We start from the raw sequence: 25537 nt of genomic DNA, 5'->3' as shown, positions 1-25537 counted from the left end.
ATCCTCTCCTATTCTCCTCTTCTGGAGGGAGGAAAGTCATACAAGATAGTTAGGAAATCATTCTTTTTTTATTAATTTTATAATTATAACATTTTTTGGCAGTACATATGCATAGGTAATTTTTTACATTATTCCTTGTACTCCCTTCTGTTCCGAATTTTTCCCCTCCTTCCCTCCACCCCCTCTCCTAGATGGCAGGCATTCCCATACATATTAAATATTTTATAGTATATGTTTGGTACAATATATATTTGCAGAACCGAATTTTGTTGTTGTTGTTGTTGCAAAGGAAGAATTGGATTCAGAAGATAAAAATAACCTGGGGAGAAAAACAAAAAAAATGCTCACAGTTTACACTCATTTCCCAGTGTTCCTTCTCTGGGTGTAGCTGATTTTGTCCATCATTGATCAATTGGAATTGGATTAGCTCTTCTCTATGTTGAAGATTTCCACTTCCATCAGAATACATCCTCATACAGTATCATTGTTGAAGTGTATAGTGATCTTCTGGTTCTGCTCATTTCACTCAGCATCAGTTGATGTAAGTCTCTCCAAGCCTCTCTGTATTCCTCCTGTTGGTCATTTCTTACAGAACAATAATATTCCATAACATTCATATACCATAGTTTACCCAACCATTCTCCAATTGATGGACATCCATTCATCTTCCAGTTTCTAGGAAATCATTCTAACACAGAAGAAAAATGTGTTCTAGTACCATGTTTTTTAGGGAATATATATAGTCTGCCTTTATAACAAGTAACTCCCGGGGAATCCTTGATAGTTAAGTCACAATTCTTTTTAACTTTTGTAGAAACCACTGATTAGATATTCCTTTAAGGTAGAATATATTCTGGTAGTTAAATTGCAATAATCTAAATTTAATGAATGATCTTTGCTGGAATACTGAGGCCCACAGAAGCCATCATTTTTCTGGAGTTATATCTTGCTTTCATTTTTTTGAGCATCAAATTCCCTTAAGTACCACAATTCTTATCTGACTAAAATCTGACTAGGGTGGATAGAGCACCAGCCCTCAAGTCAAGAGGATTTCAAATGTACTCTCAGACACTTAACACTTTCTACCTGTATGACCCTGGGCAAGTCACTTAACCCTAACTGCCTCCGGGGAAAAAAATCTGACAAGGAATGAAGGGGTTACCAAAATGTATAAAATTTACTTCTAGACTTTAACAGTCAGATTTCTCCTATCAAGTCTAGCTAATTAACCTAATTTAATGAAAACAGTTATTTTTATATGAATGCCTTTTTTCTTTATCATCAGGATTGTAGTTGATTAAATATCCTATGTATCTGTGCATGTATATGTATTTTATGTATGCTTACATTTGAAGACAATACTGTGCTTTCCACAAGCTAGGCAAGGTAGGTATAAAAAAGATTGTCACAAGTAGGCAAGTAGCCAGGAGGCGAATTCTTTGTTCATAAAAAAATACATAATACAAAGTGGCTTTCAGTTCTCTTCCAGTTTTGTACTCATAATGGCACAGTGAGAGAAGCAGACAAAAGATTCTAATGAGATAATGAATGGCTCCAGCAAAGTAATGAATTAGCCTCTAGTTAAAAATAGAGAATTAAAGATGTGGATTAGATTATCAATCACACCAATCAAGATTTATTAAATGCCTACTATGTGTTAGACATTGTGTTAAGTGCTAAGGATACAAAAAAAAAGGTAAAAAATAGTTCCTGCTGAAGCAGGTTGGGGTCCCTTTAAGAAACTGTATTTCCTATTGATCTGTGATTACTTTCAGATTCCCAGTCCCTCTTGGCTGAGCCATATCCTCCCCAGATAAGTTGTCTTTCTAGGATGCCAGAGCCTTTGATTCAATTACAAATCCTGGTCAAGAAACATTCCAATAGGAGATGCTGGCTGTCCCAGCCCCCACTGGGTCTGAGCCAACTTGGGCTCCTAGCTCCCACTAGGTCTGACTTGCTTGGGCTGCCTCAACCCCCACTGGGTCTGAACTACTCGCTGTCCCAGCCCCCACTAAGACACTCAATATAAAAGAACCAAACTAAAATTCTCTCTTTGCAGAGGTTCCAAACATGCTATGCCATGCTTGCTATGCCAAGGAGTCTCTGTCCACTGGAATATTCTTTCCAGTGCCATCCTCTCTTTAATCTCACCTATTTCCCTAACCAGACTCTATGCCTTTCTGTCAGGATTTCTAACCTTCCATATAATAAACTTCTTTTATCAATTTAGGTTTTCGGGTCTGTAAATTCCTTTTCAGAGAATCTCTGCGCCGCCAGAAGGGAGTTCCCCAAAACTCTCTATCCTTGTGCTGAATCCCAAGGGGGTGCAGGGGAGTCAAACCTCTTCATTTGGTTCCCTGAATCCTGAAACTGCCACTAGACCTTATCATTTAACTCCCTGACCACCAGAAACCCTAACCTCATTTTGGTCCCATAAATCTAGACTTTATTACTGCAATTAAGAAATTCCTAATTTAAGGAAGGATAGTACGGGTAAATAAATACGTAAGAACAAGCTATATTCAGGAAAAATAGGAAATAATTAAGAGGCAAGGCACTAAGATTACGAAGGGTTGGAAAAAGCTTTCAGTAGACAATGAGATTTTTAGTTAGGATTTGAAGGAAGCCAAGGAAGCCAGTAGACGGAGATGAGGGAGGACATTCCAAGCACAGGGGACAACCAGAGGAAATACTTGAGTTTGGAGATAGTGTCTTCTTTGAGAAACAGCATTGAGGCTAGTATCATGGGCTCAAAAATTATGAGGCAGAAGTGAGATGTATTTGGACTGGAAAATTGTGTGCAGAAGTGGGGAGGTGGGTACTTGTGGCTAGGTTGTGAAGAGTCGTGAACAGTAAACAGGATTTTGTATTTTATTCTGGAGGTGAAAAAGAGACATTTGAATTTAGTGAGTAGAGAGGGATCAAGATTGAACCTGTGCTTTAGGAAATCATTGCAGTGGTTGAATAATAGCTTTGAGTAAGGAGAGACTTGAGGCAGTATAGATATTGATGACCAGAGCCAGAATGATAGCCATGTAAGAGAAGAGAAAGAAGTGTATTTAAGAGATGTTTGAAAGGTGAAATATTTAGCAATTTAAAAGAATTTAGCAACAGAATGGAGTGGGAAGAAGATGCAAAGAGGAGTGAAAGATAAGAATCAGGGATGATACTTAGGTTGCAAGTCTTAGAGCCTGGGAGGATTGTGTTGCCCTTAACATTAAAAGAGATGATAGGAGGGACAGAGGGCTTAAAGGGAAAGATAATCAATTTAGTTTGTCATCATCACAGAAATTAGACCATTGAAATTTTCAATAGATGATCTCAGAAAGGGAGAAAAGATGATACAAAGGAAGTGAGAAAAGGAAGAAAACCTGAAATGCAAACACAGAAATAGAGAAGGGAAGAAAACATTAGCGTTATGGAAATCAGTGTAGTTTCAGTAAATCAATGAACATTTATTATGTGCCAGACATTGTGCTAAATGTAAATAAATAGAAAATAATTAAGAGACAAAACAGTAGAATTAAGAAGGGTTGGAAAAGGCTTCCTATAAAAGATGGGATTTTAGTTGAGCCTTAAAAGAAATGAGGGAAGCCAGGAGGCAAAGATGATAAAAAGAAAGCATATAAGGCATGGGGGACTGCTAGAGAAAATACCTAGAGCTTAAGGAAATATGTTGTTTAAGAAATAGGAGGGCAGTTTCACTGGATCAAAGAGTATGTGTTGGGAAGTAAAATACAAAAAAGATTGAAGTAGAACATAGAAAAGTTATGAGGGACTGTGAACATCAAACAGGATTTCCTATTTGACCCTGGAGGTGGTAGGAAGCTGTTGGAGTTTATTGAGTAGAGGGGTGATGAAGTCAGTCCTGTGCTTTAGGAAAAACACTTTTGGAGGATAAGATGATGAATTTGCGAGTGGAGAAAGTTGAGTCAGACAAGCACATCAGCAGGCTTTTGAAATAGTTCAGATATAAGATGAAAAGGGCCTGCACCGGAATGATGACAGCATTTTATTGGATTCCAAGGATGTGGGTTCAAATTCTGATCCCTCCTTTAACCTGTGAAGATTCAAGAAAGCCACAACTTCCCTGTTCTTGATTTCCTGATTTTTTAATTTTGAGGAGGTACTGCACCAAAGCCATCTCCTATTGTCCTGATCTATATTTTACCTCTGGATCCAGATGGCAACGAAAGAGAAAATGAGGCTTTTTTTTTTCCCTTCCTCCCTTCTTGTTTCTTTCCTTCCTTCTCCCCCTATTTTCCTTCCCTCTCTTTTCTTCCTTTTTTTTTTTTTTTTTTTTTTTTTTTTTGCCTTTCCTTCCCTCTATTTACATAGGGTTTCATATTCTTACCTGAAGGTGCTCTGCCCAAAGGAATGTAATTTTTTTTTTTTTTGGATTGCTAAAACTTCCAAAAATATCTTGGGGTTTACTGACTAGGTTTCTTTCTTAAAGTATATTTGCTTTATTCTCTAATCACTCATTCTCATTGATTGGGCAACAATAGATCCCAGGACAACACAGGATATCATTGTTTGGGCGCTGATTGGCTCAAAGTGAATGTAAACAGCATTTTTTCTGCTCTGGCCAGAAACCCTAAGGATCTTCCACACACAGATTGGATTTTTTGAGGTTTTTGGTGACTACATAAAAGAAGCTACTCTTTGCTTCAATTCTTAGACTCAATCAATGAAGTCTTTTATCTCAATCAAACTAAGGCCTGTTAAAGATCTTAGCTTAAGTGTCTCTACTGGGCCTGTATTCCAAAGAGATCATAAAAAAAAGAGAAAAGGGACCCACATATTCAAAGGAATTGGAAACTAAGTGGATGCCTATCAGGTGGGGAATGGCTGAATAAGTTATGATACATGAATGTTATAGAATATTACTGTTCTATAAGAAATGATCAGCAGGATGATTTCAGAGAGAACTGAAACTTACATAAACTGATGCTAAGTGAAATGAGTAGAACCAAGAGAACATTGTACATAGTAATAGCAAGATTATACAATGATCAACTGTGATGGACATGACTTTTTTCAACAATGAGGTGATTCAGGGTAATTCCAATAGACTTGTGATGGAGAGAGCCATCTGCATCCAGAAAGAAAACTATGGGGACTGAATATGTATCACAATGTAGTCTCACTTTTTTGTTGTTTGCTTATTTTTTTTTCTTATTTTTTTTTCCATTTGATCTGATTTTTCTTGTGCAGCATGATATTATAAACAAATTAGAAGAACATAGGATAGTTTACCTCTCAAACTTGTGGAGGAGGAAGGAATTTGTGACCAAAGAAGAACTAGAGATCATTATTGATCACAAAATAGAAAATTTTGATTATATTAAGTTAAAATTTTTTTGTACAAACAAAATTATACAGACAACATTAAAAGGGAAGCAATAAACTGGGAAAACATTTTTATATTCAAAGGCTCTGATAAAGGCCTAATTTCTAAAATATATAATTGACTCAAATTGATAAGAATTCAAGCCATTCTCTATAGCGAGCTGTCGTCTCCAGAAGCTGCCGGATCGCTCTCTGGGAAGAGATCTGCTGTGTCAACTCAAATCTCTCGGAAAGATTCTTCTTCCTGTAGAGAACCGTTGTCTCCAGGCAGATGCGGTTAACTCTTGTCCAGAGAAGTGACTTCCCTTCCTGCAGAGAGCCCCATCAAGCCTGATGCAGTGCAGAGACTTCTCTTATCTCTGGAGTGCTGTCCTCTTTTATCTTCCCAGAGAATGGGCGTGGGATAATGCAAGGGCTTCTGAGAAGACGTACTCTAACCAATGAGCTTGCTCCTCTTAGAATTCCTAAGGTGTAAACTCTCTTTAAAGGCCCAACCAAAGGTCTGAGCCAGAGAACTGTCAAGTCAACCTGAGTTCCTACCTTGTAATTGTCCAGACAACCTGAATTCTCACCTTGTTACTGTCCAGACAACCTCAGTTCTCACCTAGTAATCCTAACAATTCTCCAATTGATAAATGGTCAAAGGATATCAATTTTAAGATGAAGAAATTGAAACTATTTCTAATCATATGAAAAGGTGCTCCAAATCACTACTGATTAGAGAAATGCAAAGTAAGATAATTCTGAAATACCACTTTACATCTCTCAAATTGGCTAAGATGATAGGAAAAGATAATGAGGGGATGTGGGAAAACTGGGACACTGATATATTGTTGGTAGAAATGTAAATGGATCTAACCATTTTAGAGACTATGCTCAAAAAGTTACCAAGTCGTGCATACCCTTTGATCCAGCAGAATTTCTACTGGGCTTATATGCCAAAGAGATTTTAAAGGAGGGAAAGGGACCCACATGTGCAAAAATGTTTGTGGCAGCCCTTTTTATAGTGGCAAAAAACTGGAAACTGAGTGGATGCCCATTAATTGGAGAATGGTTAAATAAATTATGGTATCTGAATGCTATGGAATATTATTGTTCTGTAAGAAATGACCAGCAGCATAATTTCAGAAAGGCCTGGAGAAACTTACAGGAACTGATGCTAAGTGAAATGAACAGAACCAAGCGATCATTATACAAAGCAACAAGACTACATGATGATCAATTCTGATGGACATGTGTCTTCAACAATGAGATGATTCAAACCAGTTCCAATTGTTCAGTGTTTAGTCAGCTACACCCAGAGAGAGGACTGTGGGAACTGAGTGTGGTTCACAACATAGCATTTTCACTCTTTTTGTTGTTTGCTTGCATTTTGTTTTGCTGCTTCTTTCTTTTCTTTTCTTTTCTTTTCTTTCACTGGTTTGATTTGATTTTTCTTGTGTGGCTCAATAATTGTATAAATATATATGTATATATTCAATTTAACATACATTTCTACTATGTTTAACATATATCGAACTACTTGCCATCTAAGGGAGGATGTGGGAGAAGGAGGGGAAATTGGAACACAAAGTTTTGCAAGGGTTAATTTTGAAAAATTGTCCATGCATATGTTTTGAAAAATAAAAAGCTTTAATAAAAAAAGAAAGAAACAAATAGAGAAAGAGAAGCTAAAAGAGTTAAGAAAAGATAGATTTCATTGTGATTTTGTTTTTAGATTGTTAGGATTCTTACAAGTGGAATTGATAGAGGCAATAATTATCTAATTTCGCATGGTTTAGTATGATTGATCTGATCCTACAAAGAGATATTATGAGCCAGAACTTGAAACAACGTACTGAGTGGAATTGAGGAGACAATAGTTAAATCTAGTTTAGCATTGATTTAATCCTACAACAAATAATGGTTTCCTAGTGATATAATGATTGATGTATACTCAGTGTACAGCATATAAGCAAGACGCTCTCAGGACCAGACACATAAGCCCATTAAAGGAGAAGCCCACACTTGGAGTTAGAGACAGATTCATTCTATTTTCCACCTTTGTGCTGGCTGGAGGCTGAAGTACAAACCTTTGGATTCGGAGACATTCAGAAGGAGCTAGAGACAGAAGCTGGCAGAGGCAAAGGACTAGCGACAAGATCTGGAAGGCCTCCAGAAAACTAGCCGAGCCCCAAGTGAAGGAAATAAGGCTTTGAAGCCAATAAAAGATTTGGACTTTAATCCCTGCCTGCATTCAGAGTGATTACACAGAATTGAAAAGAAGTCTGCCTCCAGAGGCCCCCCAAGAAACCTGCTCCCAGAGAACATTATATTTTAGAGAAGAACATAACATTAAATTGCAAAATTTGTGTTTCAAAAGAGGAAAGTTTAAATAAGTCATAGAAAGGGAGAAGAAAGAGAGTAATACTCCAATTTATATAGAAAGATGGAATAATCCAGAGTAAGTAGCAAACATAGTACTGGCAGCATAGGTGATCACATTTTTTCCACTTATACATAAATATATAACTACTATTAAGAAAAGAAAAAAATTATTAAAGTGATTTAGTGATGCATTTTAAATTCACAAAATCAATTATACTATCCATATTTATACTTATCTAATACTTAATGAGAAACATTTATATTATTCTATAAGCTGAGAGTAAAGAATTTGTTTTTCCAGTCTTAATAGTATATAGACCCTTATTAACCTATACACATATAATTTGAGCTATAAGACTTACCTCTATAATTAACTACTAATTACATCTCATTAAATTTTATTATTTTCTAAAATTGTTTCACAGATGTATGTAAAATGCTATACAAATGTATTATTTTACTTTGGTATTCAACATACATAGTAGGCATTTTGTAAAACATTTATTGAATATGGAATGAATCAATATATATGAGAAACCAAAATTCTTTAAGACTTTAATTTTAAAAGTTTAGAACATTCATTTAATAAGAATATATGATAAACTGTTAAACATTTTAATAAATTATGATTTGTGACAAAATTGTACAAAAAAATACATTAATTGTGACCCTGGGCAAGTCACTTAGTCCCAATTGCCTCAGCAAAACAAACAAACAAAAAAAAAAAACCAACAACAAAAACAAATTTTAAAAGCCCATCAATTTTATTTAAACCTTCCCAATTTTTCTATTAAAAAATGCATTTTGTTCTCATAGAATTACATGGGATAGTTGTCTTTAATATAAATGATTCTTCTTCATTATATTAGAGGAACTTGATTGGTTATATTTTGAAAAATGAATGAAACATTTTCTTTAATTCTTTCAAGAAAGGGATCATTAATATTGTGATATTTCCCGGAGAAGTGTTTCCATTGTTTCAGCTGTGACATGGAAAGAGTTTTTTTGGAGTCAGACTTAAGGTGATTTGGGCCAAGCTGACATTTTCTGTATGTAGGGACATCTTCCAAAGATTTGGCTGAAATGAATAAAAGTCAGAAATATTTCAGTTTACATTAATAATCTGTTTTCCAACTAAATCATCTTTTATTTTCAAATCTCCGAACTTCCCCAACCCTTCCAATGAAAAAGCAAGAAAAACAAAATCCCTGTAACTAACATACATAAACAAAACAAATTCCCACATTGGACACATCCAGAATACTTCTGATATGATCTACAATCTGAGTTCTTGATCAGGAAGTAAACCACATATTTCAACAAGAGTCCCCTGGAATTGTGGTTGGGCATTGCATTGATCAGAGTTCCCAAATCATTCAAGGTTGGTTGTTTTTACAATTGTGTTATTACTCTATTAATAACACTCCTCGTTCTGCTCATCTCACTCTCCATAAATTCATGCAAGTTGTCTCAGGTTTCTTTGTCCCTTTCCTCATTTCTTACAGCATAATAATATTCCATAATATTTATAATATCCTTTTTTTATCAGTAATTTAAGAAGCATTTATTAAGTACCTACTATGTGTCAGGTACTATGCTGAGCACTGAGAATGCTTTCTAGGCTTTCTTTATAGCCTAAATCTTTATAGGCTAAAAATAGTTCTTGCTCTCAGGAAGTCCACAGTCTAATAGAAGAGACAACAAATATACAAATATTTACAAACAAGTTATATAGATAATAAACAGGGAAAAATGCCAGCAGGAACATACTAAGATTGAGAAGAACTAGGAAAGGCTTCTTATAGCAGGCAGGACTTTAAATGAAGGCTGCCAAGAAAGCCATAAGGTAGAGAGGGGAAGGGAGAGTACTCCAGGTATAAGAAATAGCCAGGAAAATGCTCAATTTGGAGATGAGTATTTTAGAAGAACATTAAAAAGGCCAAATATCACTGGATTGCAGAATATATGGACGTCAGGTATTAAAAAAAAACTTGAAAAATAGGAAAGAGACGGGTTATTAAGGGCTTCATAAACCAAACAGGATTTTATAATTGATCTTAGAGGCAATAGGGAACCATCCTAATTTATTGAAGTGAAGTAACATGGTCAGACCTGTACTGGAAGATTGATTTGACAGTTGAATAGAGGAAGGGCTAGAGTGGGAAGAGATTTGAGGCAGACACACTAATCATAAAGCTACTGCAATACTCCAGGTGTGGAGTGTTAAGGAGATGGCAAACAGCTCTAGCACTTTTGCCAAGAAAACCCCAAATGAGGTCACAAAGATTTGAACAAAACTGAAACTGAACAGCAAAAGCATAAAACTGGGAAGGTGGGAGAAGAGACAATATGCTGGCGAAAATGAGATAGATTGGAATCACTTGTGCATGTAGAAAGGTTTGCCTTAGCAAGGAGAATGGTCACATTTTCATATAAGGAAAACATAATTGTAAAAGAGTCCTTAGCAAATGGCTTCAATTTTTTTTTCAGTGAAATATGAAGCAAAGTTCTCTGCTGAGAGGACAGGGAGCAGAGAATCACAGAAGGAAAGTTGAAAAGTCTTGAAAAGTCATTGTGGTGAATGGAATAATGAACTGATATGGGATAAATAAATAAATAACAGTAATAAAATGATAAAAGCTGCACTGAGGGCCCAGCTCAGATTGCATAATATGTTTGTATTAGAACGATCAAAATGGTTTTGTGTTTTCCTCAAGTACCATTCAGGGGCATGTGAGCAGGAGAAAAGGCAGGGACAGGTAGAAGTAACCAAGGTAGGCTTTGACAAGGCAAAATCTTTGATAGAATAAATGAGCAAGAGACTCAAAAGAAAAAGATAATGTAGTGCTGAACTGATTGACTAAGTGGTCAAAATAAGGAAGAAAAGAGAGTGTAATGAATGCAAGAGTGAAGGCCTGGGAAAAAAAATTAGGGAGTAGAGTTCACTGTGAAAATAAACAACAGATAAACAATTGTTTCAGTACTTGCAGTTACTAAGCAGAAGAAATAGAACAATACAGAATATGATCAGATAAAAGAAATTTCAGAGTATATGAAAAGGATGTGGAACACTTGTAGGTTCAAAATCAAGTAAATGACCACCTCCGTATTTAGCTGGGCTGAGGTGAAAAAGCTGGTCATGGGAAACAAATAAGTTGGGGATATGTGAATTTAGGCTATTTGACAAAGTATCAATAGGAATGTGAAAGTCCCTAGTATGAGGGCAGGAGATGGAGATAAGAAAACTATGAGCTAAGTGATGATCTCATTTAGAAAGGAAGGAAGGAGAGAGTGCTGCTAATATAATAAAGATTTTCTATACCAGCATTAATTTAAAATTTATTTTTGTTAATACTCCACATAATCATAGTGATAAAATTAAACAAACTCAGAAATTTCAATAATAATTAAACAATAACACTAAAAATTATATGAAATCAAGCTCAATATGAAAGATAACAAACAGACAGACTTCATGATCTGACCTTGGATAAAATAATCCTTTAGCTATTAGATACATTAAACTAGTTGAAATATGTAGCCATTGAAACCATATCTTAATTATGCATCATATTAAAGATTCCTATCAATTCAGAAGGACTAAAAATGTATACTCTATAGGACTACACACTTTGTTATTTATGAATGGAGACATTATAAAAGCATTTAAAACAATTGATTCAAAAACAAAATTAAATTAATTTAGGCAATAACTGAGGTTCAAAGAATTACATTTTTCTCAGTTCCACCTTCCAGTAGGGTTCTTAAAAATGAGAAAACCCAACAAGACAGCACCAAAGAGAGTTAGATTTCTTTATGCTTAGTGTAAGATTTTCCAAAAATAGATGAATTAACTTTATCTTAGTTATAGAAATAAAACTAACCTTGATGGTCTTTCCTTCCCATACACTCACAATCTAGTAGATCATGGGTAACACAATCTGAATCTTCATGTAAGGTGAACAAATTTTTAAGTTCTTCTACCGAAAAGTGGATATGCTCAGATGTCTTAGTCAGGTCTACAACTGCCCCAGAAAGACCTTGCTTACTGATCTGTCTTTGATAAATCTTTTCTTCAATTGTGCCTGAATAAGAGTACATGTTGTTAACATGCTAGTTTAAAAAATTCTTGATATTAAAAAATATTACAAATGAAACAAAAGTAAATTATTTTTATTATCTGAAATTGACATAATATTTTTGACCATTCAAGGAACTAAACCAAGAATCATATGAATTAGAATTAGTATTAAATTAATACCTGTTGTGAGAAGTCTGTAGATATGTACAGAATGTTTCTGACCATCTCTCCACACTCTAGCCATTGTCTATCAAAAATAATATCAAAAAACAATATAGTTTAGCAGAATGGCACATTAATGTAAGAATCTTGAATTATATTTGCAGATATCAAAAGTAATGATTGGGAAAGGGAATAATCAAAGGAAGGAGAAAAGAAAAGGGAAGGTAAAAAGGAAAGGAATTAAGTATTTATATAGCACCTACTATATTCCCCACACTGAAGTTAAGCACTTTATGAATATTATCTTATTTGTTTCTAACAACCCTTTAAGGTTGATTCTATTACAACTCCTATTTTACAATTGAGGAAATTGAGACAAGAGAGTCAGAGAAATGGTTATTTCTCTCTTATATTAAAAACCCAGTTATTGGATTAAAACCAGGATTTTTTTCAGAAGCCTATAGAGCATTGTTGATGAATGAGATTACTCAAATCCCTGAGGCATATATGCCTGTTGATACTGGGTAGGAGAGCCCACTCAATTAGAGAATTTTACAAAGAATTTAACCTAAGGTAAATTTTGGTCCATTGTATTTCACTCTTGATAAATTTGGGCGAGAAGTTCCCGGCTAGCTCCTCTGAAGGGCTGAGAATAAGTCCTTGTCAGGAAAAGCAAAAGTCCTTGCCCCATGTTGTGGGCACCAAAATGTAATGTTCTGTAGTCTCCGGAAACTGCCGATCGCTCTCTGGGAGGAGATCTGCTGTCTCAACTCCTAGACTCAACTCTTCTTCCTCCAGAGAGCCGTCCCAACTCTGTGTCAGAGTAGACTAACTCCTTGCTCAATGTTGTCTTCTTTTATCCTCCCAGAGAATGGGCGTGTGAGAACTCAAGGGCTTGTGGGAAAATTACTTCAACCAATGAACTTGCTCCTTTTAAAGGTTGTGTAAACTCCTTTTCATATGTAAACTCCTCCTCAGAAGTTCAAAGGGGTAAACTCCCCTTAAAGGTGGGAACCAAAGGTGTGAACTAGAGAATTGTTAAGTCCGACATGATAACTACAGTAACTATTATCAATTATTATTCTTATTTATATGATTGAACCAAGAGTAGAAGACTGAGTCAAACAATGCTAGAGTTGGAAGAAATGTGGAACTTTGTATTGTAGAGACATAAGGAATCTTAGAATATAGAACTCATATGAGTCCTTGAAGAGACCTGGAATAATTTCTCTGTATCCTAATGAAGTCAGCAGCAACAAGAATAGCAATAATTCCCAATATATTTATAGCAGACTTTTTTTTTTTTTCCTGGTAGAAAGGACTGGAAATAAAGTAGATGCAAAACTATTGGGGAATGCCTAAATGAATTTTGGCTCATCCAGATAGTAGAATTTTATAAACAATAACCAGCTAAATAGATTATCTTATGTGATTAGCACTTAGTAAGAACCTAACAAGGGGGACAGGACACTTTAGATCCTTTTATCTAATTACCTTAGACAAGATGATATGAGTATAGATAAGTCTCTAGGTCCAAAACTAAGTGATAATCACATTTGTCCAGTCTCTCATTAGAACAGGTCCATTTTTCATCAGAATAAACTGATAACTTCAGGAAGATCTGATTCTTCCAAAAGCAAATAAGTAGTAAGTGGGTTCTGTGAGGGGTCTTTGGCATTCGATAGTCACTGGCTCCTTTAATTATTGCTAGCATTATTAATAAAATGAAAAATTACCAAAAACAACTTTTTATTTGTCAAAGAGGTTAAGTGACTTAAGTGTCTAATGTCATATTTAAGTTTTGATCTTCTTGACAAATTCAGCATTCTACCCATTGCAATACCTAGCTAGTCATGATGATCAAGCATCCTCCCAAGTATGCCAGTGTCACATTTCAGTTCCTCTTTACAAAGAAATTCGAAATATTGAAATATTAAGTATCCTCTATAGTACATTGTTAGCCCTATATTGGTTTCATATGATATGGAAGTACCTATCTTCACCAAAGCATGGGGATGTGGATCTGGACAGAGAAACCTTCAGGGTTCCATATCTTCTGTAATAGATCTATTCCCAATCCAAGTAACTTCAAAAAACTCCCTAAGGGGAGTAGATTTCTTTGGGGAACCTTCAGGGGTAAGGGGTGTCCCAGAGATAGTCCAACCAACAATTCCTCAGATGTCTCTTGTCAGCCCAGAATGCAAACAGAGATTTTTTTTCATATCTATATATAGAAGGCACTAATGGTAGGTACTATTCTTGTCCATACTCATTTCTAGGAAACAACCATTTCAGAATGCAATCTCTATGTCTCTAATTCTAAAGTACAGAATAAAAAGTAGAGGCCAAAAGGATTCAAATTGTTTATATATAATAAAACTTTCCTACCTGGATATCAGTAGCTGGATTCCAATCAATATCATACAAAATTAAATGAGAACCTCCAATAAGGTTCAGTCCCACACCACCAGCCTTTGAACTTAATAAAAATACAAAATCTGATGAGTGTTTGCTATTGAATCCATCAACAATTTGCTGCCTCTGTACAACCGGGGTTTGTCCATCGAGTCTTGAACAATTATATCCATAACGCTTGCAGACCTCTTGTAAAATATTTAGGGTTTGTGTATAATTAGATACCAGAACTACCCTGTCAAACAAAAAGAAAGGCCTCTTACATCTTAACTTCTTTTATTATAATGTGATACTAAAATATCAGTAGCTATTACAGAGCAAGTAATAATAAGTTTGATGCTTATACAAGGAAAAAACTTTAATCTCCATGAGATTCATAAAATATATCACTGAAGTTATGTTTTTATAATCAGTATATGCTTATATATAATAATATTAGGGTAGTATTATAGAATTAACAGCTAATACTATTTACTATTTAGTATGCTATTACTAGTAAAATACTAACATATACTAATATAGCTAATATAAATAGGTGAATAAATGAATTGAACAACTAGAAAACAAAAAAAAAAAATTACCTCATTTAGCATATAATCAACACTTACCAGGTATCCCTAATAGAACATAAATTCCTTGAAGGGCAAGAACAATTTTGTTTTTGTCGTGGAAACTTTAGCACTTAGTTGAGTGCCTTGCAAAGAATAGGAACTAATAAACATTTGCTTATTCAACTGAAATAGTCATTTTAAACAGTTATAGTCAATGCAGTCATTTGTACCTTAGTTAGCTGGTATCAAATATTAAATTAGAAATAAAAATGTATTTTAAAAGAACTACAAAAAAAAAGAATTATGGAATTAATGAGAAGAGCTCCAGAGAAATAAGTAGGCCAGCCTACCTTTTCCAGAAGCAGTGACATAAATGATTTTATTATAGGCCCATAACTGAAGAATGCCTACAGCAATGAGTCTGAAGTGAAGCATGGCTGGAACTTAGATAGAGAACTAAGTCAACCATAAATTAATATGACAAAGACTTCAGGGCAAGAGTGACAAGTTTTTTTTGTCTTAACATTCAACTATTTTTTTAATAAAATACCGAATTATTCATTTCCAAGGTATGGAAAAAGAAACTGCAAATTCAGACATGTCAAATGATTCAGCAAATTTGAGAAAAAAATGAGCAACGGACCCTATGATACCCACAATAGCTGACAAATTAATGATTTCACATTACCACACATATATTTTGTGACTAATTAGGTGGTATTTATAGTTATACTTTGTTGCTGAAATTCAATCTGACAAATATTGGTCTATTATATCCAAGCCACTATGTTAGCTCCACCCAAAGCACAAAGATATCTTTAAAATATGTATTATAAATTGTCCCTACCCCTATATTTCAGATTCCTTTTCATGGTTTTATAACAAAGGAGGTTGCTGAGAGGTATCATTATCCAAAATTGATTATTTTATCTTATTTTAATTTTTAAAAAATTTAATTTTAATTCTTTTAAAAGGAAATCACATTGGAGAAACATAGATTTTGACCAGTTTTGAAAAGTAGCTTTCAAAATTCATCTTACTTTTCAGAAGGACTGAGTTCACGGATTACTGCTAACAGCTTTGTCAAGACATGTAGTTTTCCTGAATCTGTCTCAGAAAATGTGACTGGATTGTAATCTGTAGGATAGGCATCTATCAAGCTTTCAGAAAAGTTATATTTTTCATATTCATCAGATGAGTTACATTCTTTTTCCTATTCAAAATAATTTTTAACAGTGATTAGGTTCACATCACTTAATTCAACATATAAAGAAAAAAGAGCTGAACAGATTAGAGATATTTAGTTGTCATCTTAAAATTCCATTCAACAAAAACTTATTAAGCATTAATGTGTTCTTGATGCTGGGAATAAAAAAGGCAACAATAAAACAGTTCAATGAGGAAAAAACCTTAATGACAACAATGTTTAAAAAAAAAAAAAAAAGTACATGCTGTATTAATGACTTGATAACCAGGCTTGGCCTTGGAGAAGAGAAAATAAACCTTTTTCCACTCTCTCCCTCCTTTGCAAAGGTGGGAAGCTATGGGTAAGTAATAAGACATTGGTTAGTTCTGCTAAACTTTTGTTCTCTTCCTTCATTTTTTTTTATTCTTTGTGAAGGCAATATAAAAACAAAATATATCAATAATATTTTTAAAAATTAAATAGTTCCTGTCTTCAAAAATCTTGCATTAAAGGTACTGGGACACTGTGAAGCTAAAAGACTTTCCCAGGTTACACAGAAGGTTTGTAAGTGGTAGAACCAGGAAACTTGTTAAAGTTCTGAATTACAAATCTAATTCTTTCCACTAAGTCACATTAATTATCAATCAAAATAAACTGATAATTATTTTTTAAAAAAGCAATCTACCTATGACTATAGGGTGTGATAGGACATGTTTTGGAGAAAATACCACACATTCTATTTATTTAGTCCCAAAAGATTAGTCATGTGTGGGACAGGTGCTAGAGCCCCTTCTTCAAATTAACTAATCAGAGACACCTCTACAAAGAGGAAGCATTTATTTAGTCTCTGCAGGGAGAGTCCCAACACATCCAGGAGGTATCTCAGCTCCCACTATGTGCTGGACCTGACAAGCTGGAAATAGTAAAGCTGATTAAACAGCAAAGAACCCCCAAATCTTTTCATTGGAGGAACTAAAAAAGAAGTAACTATTATTGACCAATGGTCACCAATGTTGTCTGCTTCCATCACTTCCTGTAGCTGACCTGGGGTCTGACCTTTAGAGACCTCTAGGCCTAGAGATCATGTGACTTCTAGCAACCTGGGCCTAAGACCTGTTCTTCCTGCTCTGCAGACCTCTGGGAATAGGGATCATGTGACTTAGGCCTAGTCTGATCTACTCCACTTCATAGACTTTTTAAGAAAGCATTACCTGATCTCAAAGAAGGGACCCCAAAATGCTAAAACTCCTTGAAGGAGAAATTCTCCTTGGACTCTACCTCAGGGAGGGACCCCATCTGAGGGAAACATGATAAACTGCTTCATTCTGTTAGCTAGGTGGGGTAGGTTCAGTCCTGAGCAAAATAATTCCAACCCTATTCAATTAAAGAAACTCATTCAATTCTATTCAAATTCAGCTCAAGCTAAAATTCAGCTTGTAGCCAAAACTCTCATAAAAGAGCCAATCTAAAATCCTCTCTTTGCAGAGGTTCTAGACATGCCATGCTATGTCATGCTTTCTATGCTAAGAAGGCCTCTACCCACTGAATAATATTCTTTTCCAGTGCTACCCTCTCTTTACCCTCACCTATTTCCCTAACCAGACTTTATGCCTCTGTCGGGATTTCTAACCTTACTTCCCAATCCCTATAAAAAACCTCTTTTATCAATCTAGCTTTTCAGGTTTGTAAATTCCTTTACAGAGAACCTCTGCACAGCTAGAAGGGAGTCCCCCAAACTCACTACCCTTGTGCCAACTCCCAAGAGGGTACAGGGGAGCTAAACCTCTCCATTTGATTCCCTGGACCCCGAACCTGCCACTAGACTTTATCCTTTAACTCCCTGACCACCAGAAACCCTCATCTCATTTTGGTTCACTCAATCTACTTCACCTCATCAGTCTCAGTCAGAATAAGGATGGATAGGAATGAGGGGAGATTCGCGGCTGAAGCAGCAATGTGTGGAACATGAGTTTCTACTCTTTTATCCTTCATAACCCAAATACTCCAACATTCTTTTCTTTGTTTTGCCACTGTTTTTAGCTACTGACTTCTAGGCCTTTCTAAACACATCCCTTCATTGTCTTGTCAATATATGATTAATTAACCACACTCATTACAATTCCTTCTTCTAGAAAGATGAGAATTATCTCAAGAAGTATACAAAAAGTATCACTACCCTTAATCATGTTGGATTTTCTTTGTCCCAGAATATAAGAAAGAGGTTTACACATACATCCCTGAAATTTCTGGAAAGACTGAACTACTTGCCTCTCATGAAAACAGCATTTACATAGTTAATTTAAGGTTTGTGAACCATTCTCCATGCATTATTTCACTTGATCTTCAAAATAATCCATTGAAGAAGGTGTCATTAGAGATGACAAACTGAGGAGAAGAGATCTGCCTAGGGTCAGACAGATGGGCAGGATTTATAAAGATCAGACAGGCGGAATTGGAACTGAGGCCTTGCTGACTCCTCTGTACCACCTGCCACCTACAAGCTAACAATGCTTTGACTTCCGGTCTAAGCTGTGATACTTTCTGACTCTGGGACCCTGGGAAAGTCTCATTTTGCTCTTTTGCACAATGAAGATAACAATAATTGTTTTACCTTTCAGAGCAGTGAACAAAGTACCATCTAGAACCTAAAGCACTTGATAAGTGTGACTTATAATTAGTGAGACCAAGAGGCTTAACATTCCCAAGTCACAGGCCCTCCAGATTTATCCTGCTAATTACTGCCTTGCTGTCTTAAATTAACATAGAAAGCTCTTACTCTTCTTTTATTCCCACTCAAATATTATCTTTTGAACTCCTACCCCTTCTAGGAAGACTTTTCTGGATGATCATAATAATCATATCTCTTCCTGATTGTCTATAGCACTTACTGTCTATATCATGGCATTTGACAAATGCATTAAGGATTTTAGATCTTAGGCCAAGTTTGCAACAAGACTCAGACAACAGACTAAGATATCTTTCTGAGTTATTATAGCCTCTTCAGGAAATAAAACTAATTTAAAAAAAAAAATTAAAATGTACTGCTCACATTATATTTATTTTAATTATAATGTTCTAAGGAGAGCGTGTTAATGATTTTCCTTCCCATATATTTCAAATCCCAAATACCTCAAGGGTAGGGATTATTTCATAATCTTTATATGCAGTGGGCCCATAGTTTTTGTGTTTAGTCAAGTCTGACTCCTCCTGACCCCATTTGGGATTTTCTTGACAAAGATACTGCAGTAGTTTGTCATTTCCTTCTCTGGCTCATTTTAAAGATGAGCAAACTAAGGCAGAAAGGGCTAAGTGATTTTCCCAGGGTGACATAGCTATTATGTGTCTGAGGTTGGATTTGAATTCAAGTATTCTTAAGATTTCAGGCCCAGTACTCTATCCACAACTCCAACTAACTGCCCCACAGCCTCCATTATCACAGTGATGTGAGGGCAAAAATCTTAATCAGGTCATCCTCTCTCTTGAAGCATATCTTTAGGCAACTCTGAGACCTGAGTGGCTATACTTCCTAGATGCCTCCCTGCCCTTTCCCTAACCTTCCCTGGTTTCTCCCCTTACTTCCTAGATCCTGCCTCCACTTCTCTGAGACTTTTAAAAAGTCATATCCCCCTTAAAGCAAATTGCTCACTCAGCATTACTCTACCTTGCCTAGTTCTATTTGTTTGAGCCTGTATGCTATTCACATAATAAAACAGCAAAATCTCTTATCTATGATGAGTGTTTTGTCATGGTGGCTCCATGTTGTGAACTTAATCTTTTATTATACCATTTTTATGATATTTTTTCAATTATGCTTTCCCAAATCTATTTCTTATTTCTGCCTCATATTACCACTTCTGGAATCATTTCCAACACCTCATTTAATGCACTGAATTGAAGGCTCTTCTGTTGACTAAATGAAAGAAATAACCCATAAGTGGGAGATTCTTCATCTCTATAATATGAATATTCTTGAGACAGAACTCACAGTGAGGCATTACTATATCTCCTATACAAAATTAAGAAATTTCTCTGTCCAAATATTTTTTCAGTAAGCCAATAGAGGAGCCATTCAATTGTAAGTCAGTACATTTTGAACTATCTGAAAATCCTCCTTTTATAAAATATTTTTTGGCTTCTATTTTTCCTGGGCATTGAGTCCAATCAGTTTAATTTTTATTTTTTACTATAATAGACAAAGTCTCTTTCTAATGAGATTGCTTTATAAATTAGCATCTATGCCCATGCTGAAAAGTTATAAATGTTGACTATTATAAATATGTAAAATGAGCTGAGTAAACATAAACCATTATAGCATAAATTTGCAAATTTTCTATAAAACTTATACAGTGAAGAAAATATTTGCAATTCATAATATTATAGAAAAATGTAGTCAGAGTTCACATTTGCATTTAAAGAGTATACCGATTAGGGGCAGCTAGATGGTGCTATGGATAGAGTACCAGCCCTGAAGTCAGGAGGGCCCGAGTTCAAATTTGACCTCAGATATTTAATATTTCCTATCTGTGTGACCCTGGGAAAGTCACTTAATCCCAAATGCCTCAGCAAAAAAAAAAAAAAAAAAAAAGTATGCCATTAAATTAAAAGATAAAGTATTCTACTCCAATAATTTACCTATTCTGCCCTTAAAATGATTAAATATACATTGAAAGACAGCATTATGTATTGCATGCAATTATGGGTCTCAGAGTCAAGAATACTTGGGTTTAAACCTTTGACAATCAGGAATCCTTGAAATATCAAAACTTGAACATCTCTGAACTTCATTCTTCACTGGTGGAATAACTAGCAATATAATCAAAATGGACAATTCATTTCACTTTTTCAAAGTGCAGCTAACTCATACCAGGGAGGTACCTGACTTAATCCCATGGATTGGCTTTAGACCCAATCCCTAGGAAGGCCTATAATCGGTGGGCTTTTAAAATTCATCAGTTTCATGCCCCCAAGGCTTCTTTTTGTTTCTAAAGAGCACCCCAGGATTAAGTTCCTTTGCAACATACCTTTAAAGATTTGAAGAGAAGGCAGGGGTGGTTGCACAGTTTTTTAAGAGCTCCTATACAAATCAGATGAGGACTATTTTCTAGTACCCCCTGCAGACAAAATCTGACAGCCTGAGAATCCAACAGTTTCCGATAAAGTTCTATCTGTAGTCTTCCAGGTCTGCAGAAGACTACATTCTCTATTTTAGGTGGAAGATATTTATTTATCACCTCTTGTGTTCTTCTAAGAATAAAGAATCCAGTAAGGCGAGTGAGTTCAGCTGCTCTTCTCTCTCCCAATGTTTTTTCTTCCTAGTGATAAAGAAGGGCAGAATCAAAACTTCCAAAAGAATATTCAGAAAAAAGTGTAAATTAAAATTTTTTTTTCTTGTGACTATTTGGTTACAACTAGCTTTCATTTTGATAGTTTCTTTATTATAGGAAAATGAAATGCAAATGACAGTAGAGGGGACTAGAGGAGAGGGAAAGAGGCAGAAGAGAAGTACTGACAGATCTCTTTAAATGTTTAGCTTATGTATTAAATTATGCAAACCCACAGCCTTATGATTTATTCTTTGGTCAGTTATTAACATTATCTTGGAGCCATTATAAATCTATAATCCACAAACTAAATTATTCAAGAAATAATGTGATAGACATAATTGAATATAGATTGTCAATATAATCCACAAAGAATTAATATGAAGAGATCTTAGGTAGCTAGCTGGACAGAGAGAACATGAATTACAGTAACAAACTGGAACCCCCTGAGGCATGCAAGGAGGACCACTGATGGGACCTTTAGGTTTTGACTTATTAAGCAGACTTTTTCTAGAGAAATTCTTTGTATTACCAAAACCATAACACCATAGTTACAGTATCTAATCAGAAAGCCAATTTGTTATGTCAAAGCTCGCCCCCATTCCTCAGGTAGATTTTCCAGATAAAAGAAAACTACTAGTAATTTACTAGCTCACTAATCTACTCATTAGTATCCTAACTATTTTTTAGCATTAGCTCCATAATCCCCCACTTGTCAGCCATAGATATCTTTTTGCTGCTTAATGTGAGTCCACTAGAGAACTTGTCTTTCCCCTTGTTAATTGCTAAAACTCCTTTTCTTTGCTAAAAATCCTTGTGGATTTAGCATGCTATTAGTAGCAATAACATTTTTGCCTCTTGATTTAGAGAAACTCTAAGTCTATAAATTCTTTTGAATCACCTTGTGATACTGGCCTGTAACTTCATATATTTTAGGGTTTACATCCCCTAATCCCAACATTTGGTGGCCCATATAGGAAGTCCTGAAACCCCATTATATTTTAGGAGTTCAGCAGCCCTATGCTCCATCATTTGGTGGTAAACCCCAACAAAGAAATCATACTAACTCTGGAGCAGCACAATTTGTCAAGTTAAAGATCCATTTACTTGCTGTCTAGGGAAGGAGGTAGAGGGAAGAGAGGGAGAAAATTTTGGAATAAAAGGTTTTGCAAAGGTGAATGTTGAAAATTATCTTTGGGGGGCAGCTAGGTGGCGCAGTGGATAGAGCACCAGCCCTGAATTCAGGAGGACCCGAGTTCAAATCTGGTCTCAGAGCTGTGTGACCCTGGGCCTCAGAACCCCAGCCTCAGAAAAAAGGAAAAAAAAAAGAAAGAAAGAAAGAAAATTATCTTTGCATATATTTTGAAAATAAAAAGCTATTATTTAAAAAAAAAAAAAAAAGTTAAAAACCCCAGGATTAGAAATAGATGTACATGGAACTAATAGCTCTTTTGGACTCATAGAATGTTCAGTAAATAAATTATAGTACTTTTTTCAAAATTAAAATGTACCATCCAAACAAAATGTCTATAATTACAATAATCTAATATGCTATATGTTTTGTTTTTTAAAAAATCTGATCTCATATAGGAGGTAGAAAATCCATGTTTAAGCTTTAATTTTAATTTTAAAAAGTACTTTCTTGGAGGGAGAGAAGGGAAGGGGAGCTTTAATCATAAAATCATAAAAGTTCAACAAACTTAGGAAAAGTTAGCATCTGAATACTAAGCTGTTCTAAGATAAATTTAATTATATCCAAGAAACTTCACAGATGTTCTTCCTTCTCCCCTAAACGTCTCAACCACAAGACTACAGATATAATGGTACTGCTGAAAATGTACTTTTTTTTTAAAAGTTTCTGGCCAAAGATTATTTAAAAAGATTTCTACTAATTTTCTTTTGAACTAGAACATTAGCCTTACAATAAATCTTTTAGGACATAATGATTAGGATTTCACATCATTCTATAAAAACAACCCTTTATTTTTAAAAAATCATACCTGTGTAGCAGAAGGTTCTCGAGATGCAATAATGGGTTCTTCATATATTTTTTTATATGATGACAAAGAGCCTAGTATTCCTGGATTCACAAACTCAATTAATGCATAAAATTCCTGTAAATCATTTTGAATTGGGGTACCTTGAAGAACCAAAAAAAAAAAATGAAAAACTGTAAAGATTGTAGAATTGAGTAGTACTCAATTAAAAAAAAACTAATAAATCAACAAATCAACTTGCTCATTTTTCATGAAAGGCATCCAAATTAGGTAGCAGCACTTTGAAAAAAAAAAAAAAAAGTTAACCTATCAGGACAAAATATTAATTGGTTTTAATCATATTGCTAAATTATTCCATGCCTATATATCTTTTTCTTTCTAAAGTCAGTCAGTCAACAAGCATTTATTAAGTGTTTTCTATGTGTCAGACACTGTGCTAAACATTGGGGATAAACAGAAAGCCTTCATGGAGCTCACATTCTAAGGGGAAGCTCATATGCAAACAAAAAAATAGCGTACATACAAGATGATATATGCAGTGTAAAAGAAAAGTAATCTCAACAAAAAGGTTGAACAGTTTGGGGGAGGGGAGAGATAAAGGGAAAAGGAAAGGGCTCCTGCAAAAAGTGAGATCTGAGCAGTCATTGTAGAAACCAAGGAAGCTAGAAGGTAGAAGGGAATGAGAGAGCATTCCAGGCAGGAGGGACAGCCAGACAAAAGGCCAGAAGAGAAGATGGGACTGGTGTGGGCAAGGAATAGCAGGGCAGTCAGTTTTGCTGACTTGTAGAATTTGTGGAGGAGAATAAAGTATAAATGTCTGAAAAGGTAGAAGGGGACAGGTTATGAATGCTTTAAACGTGAATAAAATTGCCCTTTCTGTATCTCTTATTGTCTTGATACTCACAGTAATGACATAATAATTGCAACTTATATTTAATCATCTCTTTATAATTTATCAGGGTTTTGCCCACAACCAACTTAAGCCATAAATAGCACAAATAATATCTCTTAATATAGCTTGAGAAACAAAAGCTTAAGAAAAACGTTATGCCTGAGATCTTATGAAGAGCAAATAGAAGAGTTGGGGTAGTCTAGAACCCAGGGCTTCAAACTCAAAGCCAAAGGAAATTGCTCTCCTTTGAATTTCTGATGCGGGCTTTCCTTTGTTTTTTGCTAGACCTATAATTTCATTAGTGCAGGAGCATTCAGTGAGGAACTTTCATTATCAATTTAGAATAAGACTTTCTCTTTAACTTACAGTTTCACATGAGAAGTTAAATGATGTGCCCAAGATCACATGGCCATTATGTAACAGAAGTCGAATTTGAACCCAGGTCTTCTTGACTCTGAGCCCAAATGTCTTCCTAATCTTTCTGCTATTCTGTTTCTTATTTCTGGGAATGAAAAAAATCTTCCCAGCTACCAACACAGTCAATTTCCCGTGAATGATGATTCCAAAAATATAGGTCTATTAATTATCTACTATGAAAACAAGAGAATCCCACATAAAATTCTAGTGAATCAGTTATTTCCAATTTGGTAAAAGAAACAAAATGAAATGACTCCATTCTAAGATGATGTAACTAAGTTCAAAAAGTCCAATATACCAGAGGATATTTTCTTTCAGTCATTAACTCATAAAGAACACAAGAGTCTCCAATTGATCTCTCTGCCTCCAAAGAGGTCCACTTAATGAACCCCAAGGTTTACCTGTTATCTCTAGATCAATTAAAATGTCTTCTGTTTGCATTTAAAACCCTTCAAATTATGAGTCCAATCTATATTTCTAAGAGCTTATTATACTTAGTTCTTCTATTTCACATACTTTACAATTTAAAGCAAACTTCTAATTATTCTTCATACAAGGCAAAACACTTCTCATTTTATGCCTTTGCACTCGTCCTCAATGTCTCCAATGCATTCATTTTTCATCTACACCTCTTAAAAATCTTATATTCATATCCATATATGTTATCTATCTCTGATGATATAAACTAAAGTCATTGGGGACAGGGACTTTTCAGTTTTGAGGGTATAATCCCAATGCATTCAGCACATAGCAAACATTTGATAAATTCTTATGAACTGATAAATACTAAGATCTG

General features: G+C 35.0%; 1 protein-coding gene across 3 annotated transcripts in view; it reads right to left on the bottom strand.

The window, feature by feature from the left end:
- Window positions 1-8464: 8464 nt before the first annotated feature.
- RAD54B (RAD54 homolog B) overlaps window positions 8465-25537 on the bottom strand; it is a 104613-nt gene continuing 87540 nt past the window's right edge. For all 3 annotated transcript variants that reach the window (XM_074269341.1, XM_074269351.1, XM_074269363.1), the window contains 7 exons: window positions 23436-23575; window positions 21136-21426; window positions 15969-16141; window positions 14351-14612; window positions 11981-12047; window positions 11604-11804; window positions 8465-8797 (listed from right to left, as the gene is read on the bottom strand). In XM_074269341.1, the coding sequence (XP_074125442.1) occupies window positions 8580-8797; window positions 11604-11804; window positions 11981-12047; window positions 14351-14612; window positions 15969-16141; window positions 21136-21426; window positions 23436-23575 (1352 nt within the window). In that variant the 3' untranslated portion in view covers window positions 8465-8579. The remainder of the gene's footprint in view (window positions 8798-11603; window positions 11805-11980; window positions 12048-14350; window positions 14613-15968; window positions 16142-21135; window positions 21427-23435; window positions 23576-25537) is intronic.

Source organism: Sminthopsis crassicaudata, chromosome 1, assembly GCF_048593235.1.
Source record: "Sminthopsis crassicaudata isolate SCR6 chromosome 1, ASM4859323v1, whole genome shotgun sequence".
Classification (NCBI taxonomy): domain Eukaryota; kingdom Metazoa; phylum Chordata; class Mammalia; order Dasyuromorphia; family Dasyuridae; genus Sminthopsis; species Sminthopsis crassicaudata.
Note: the sequence above shows the minus strand (reverse complement) of the source record. Positions and strands in the feature narration are given on the sequence as shown.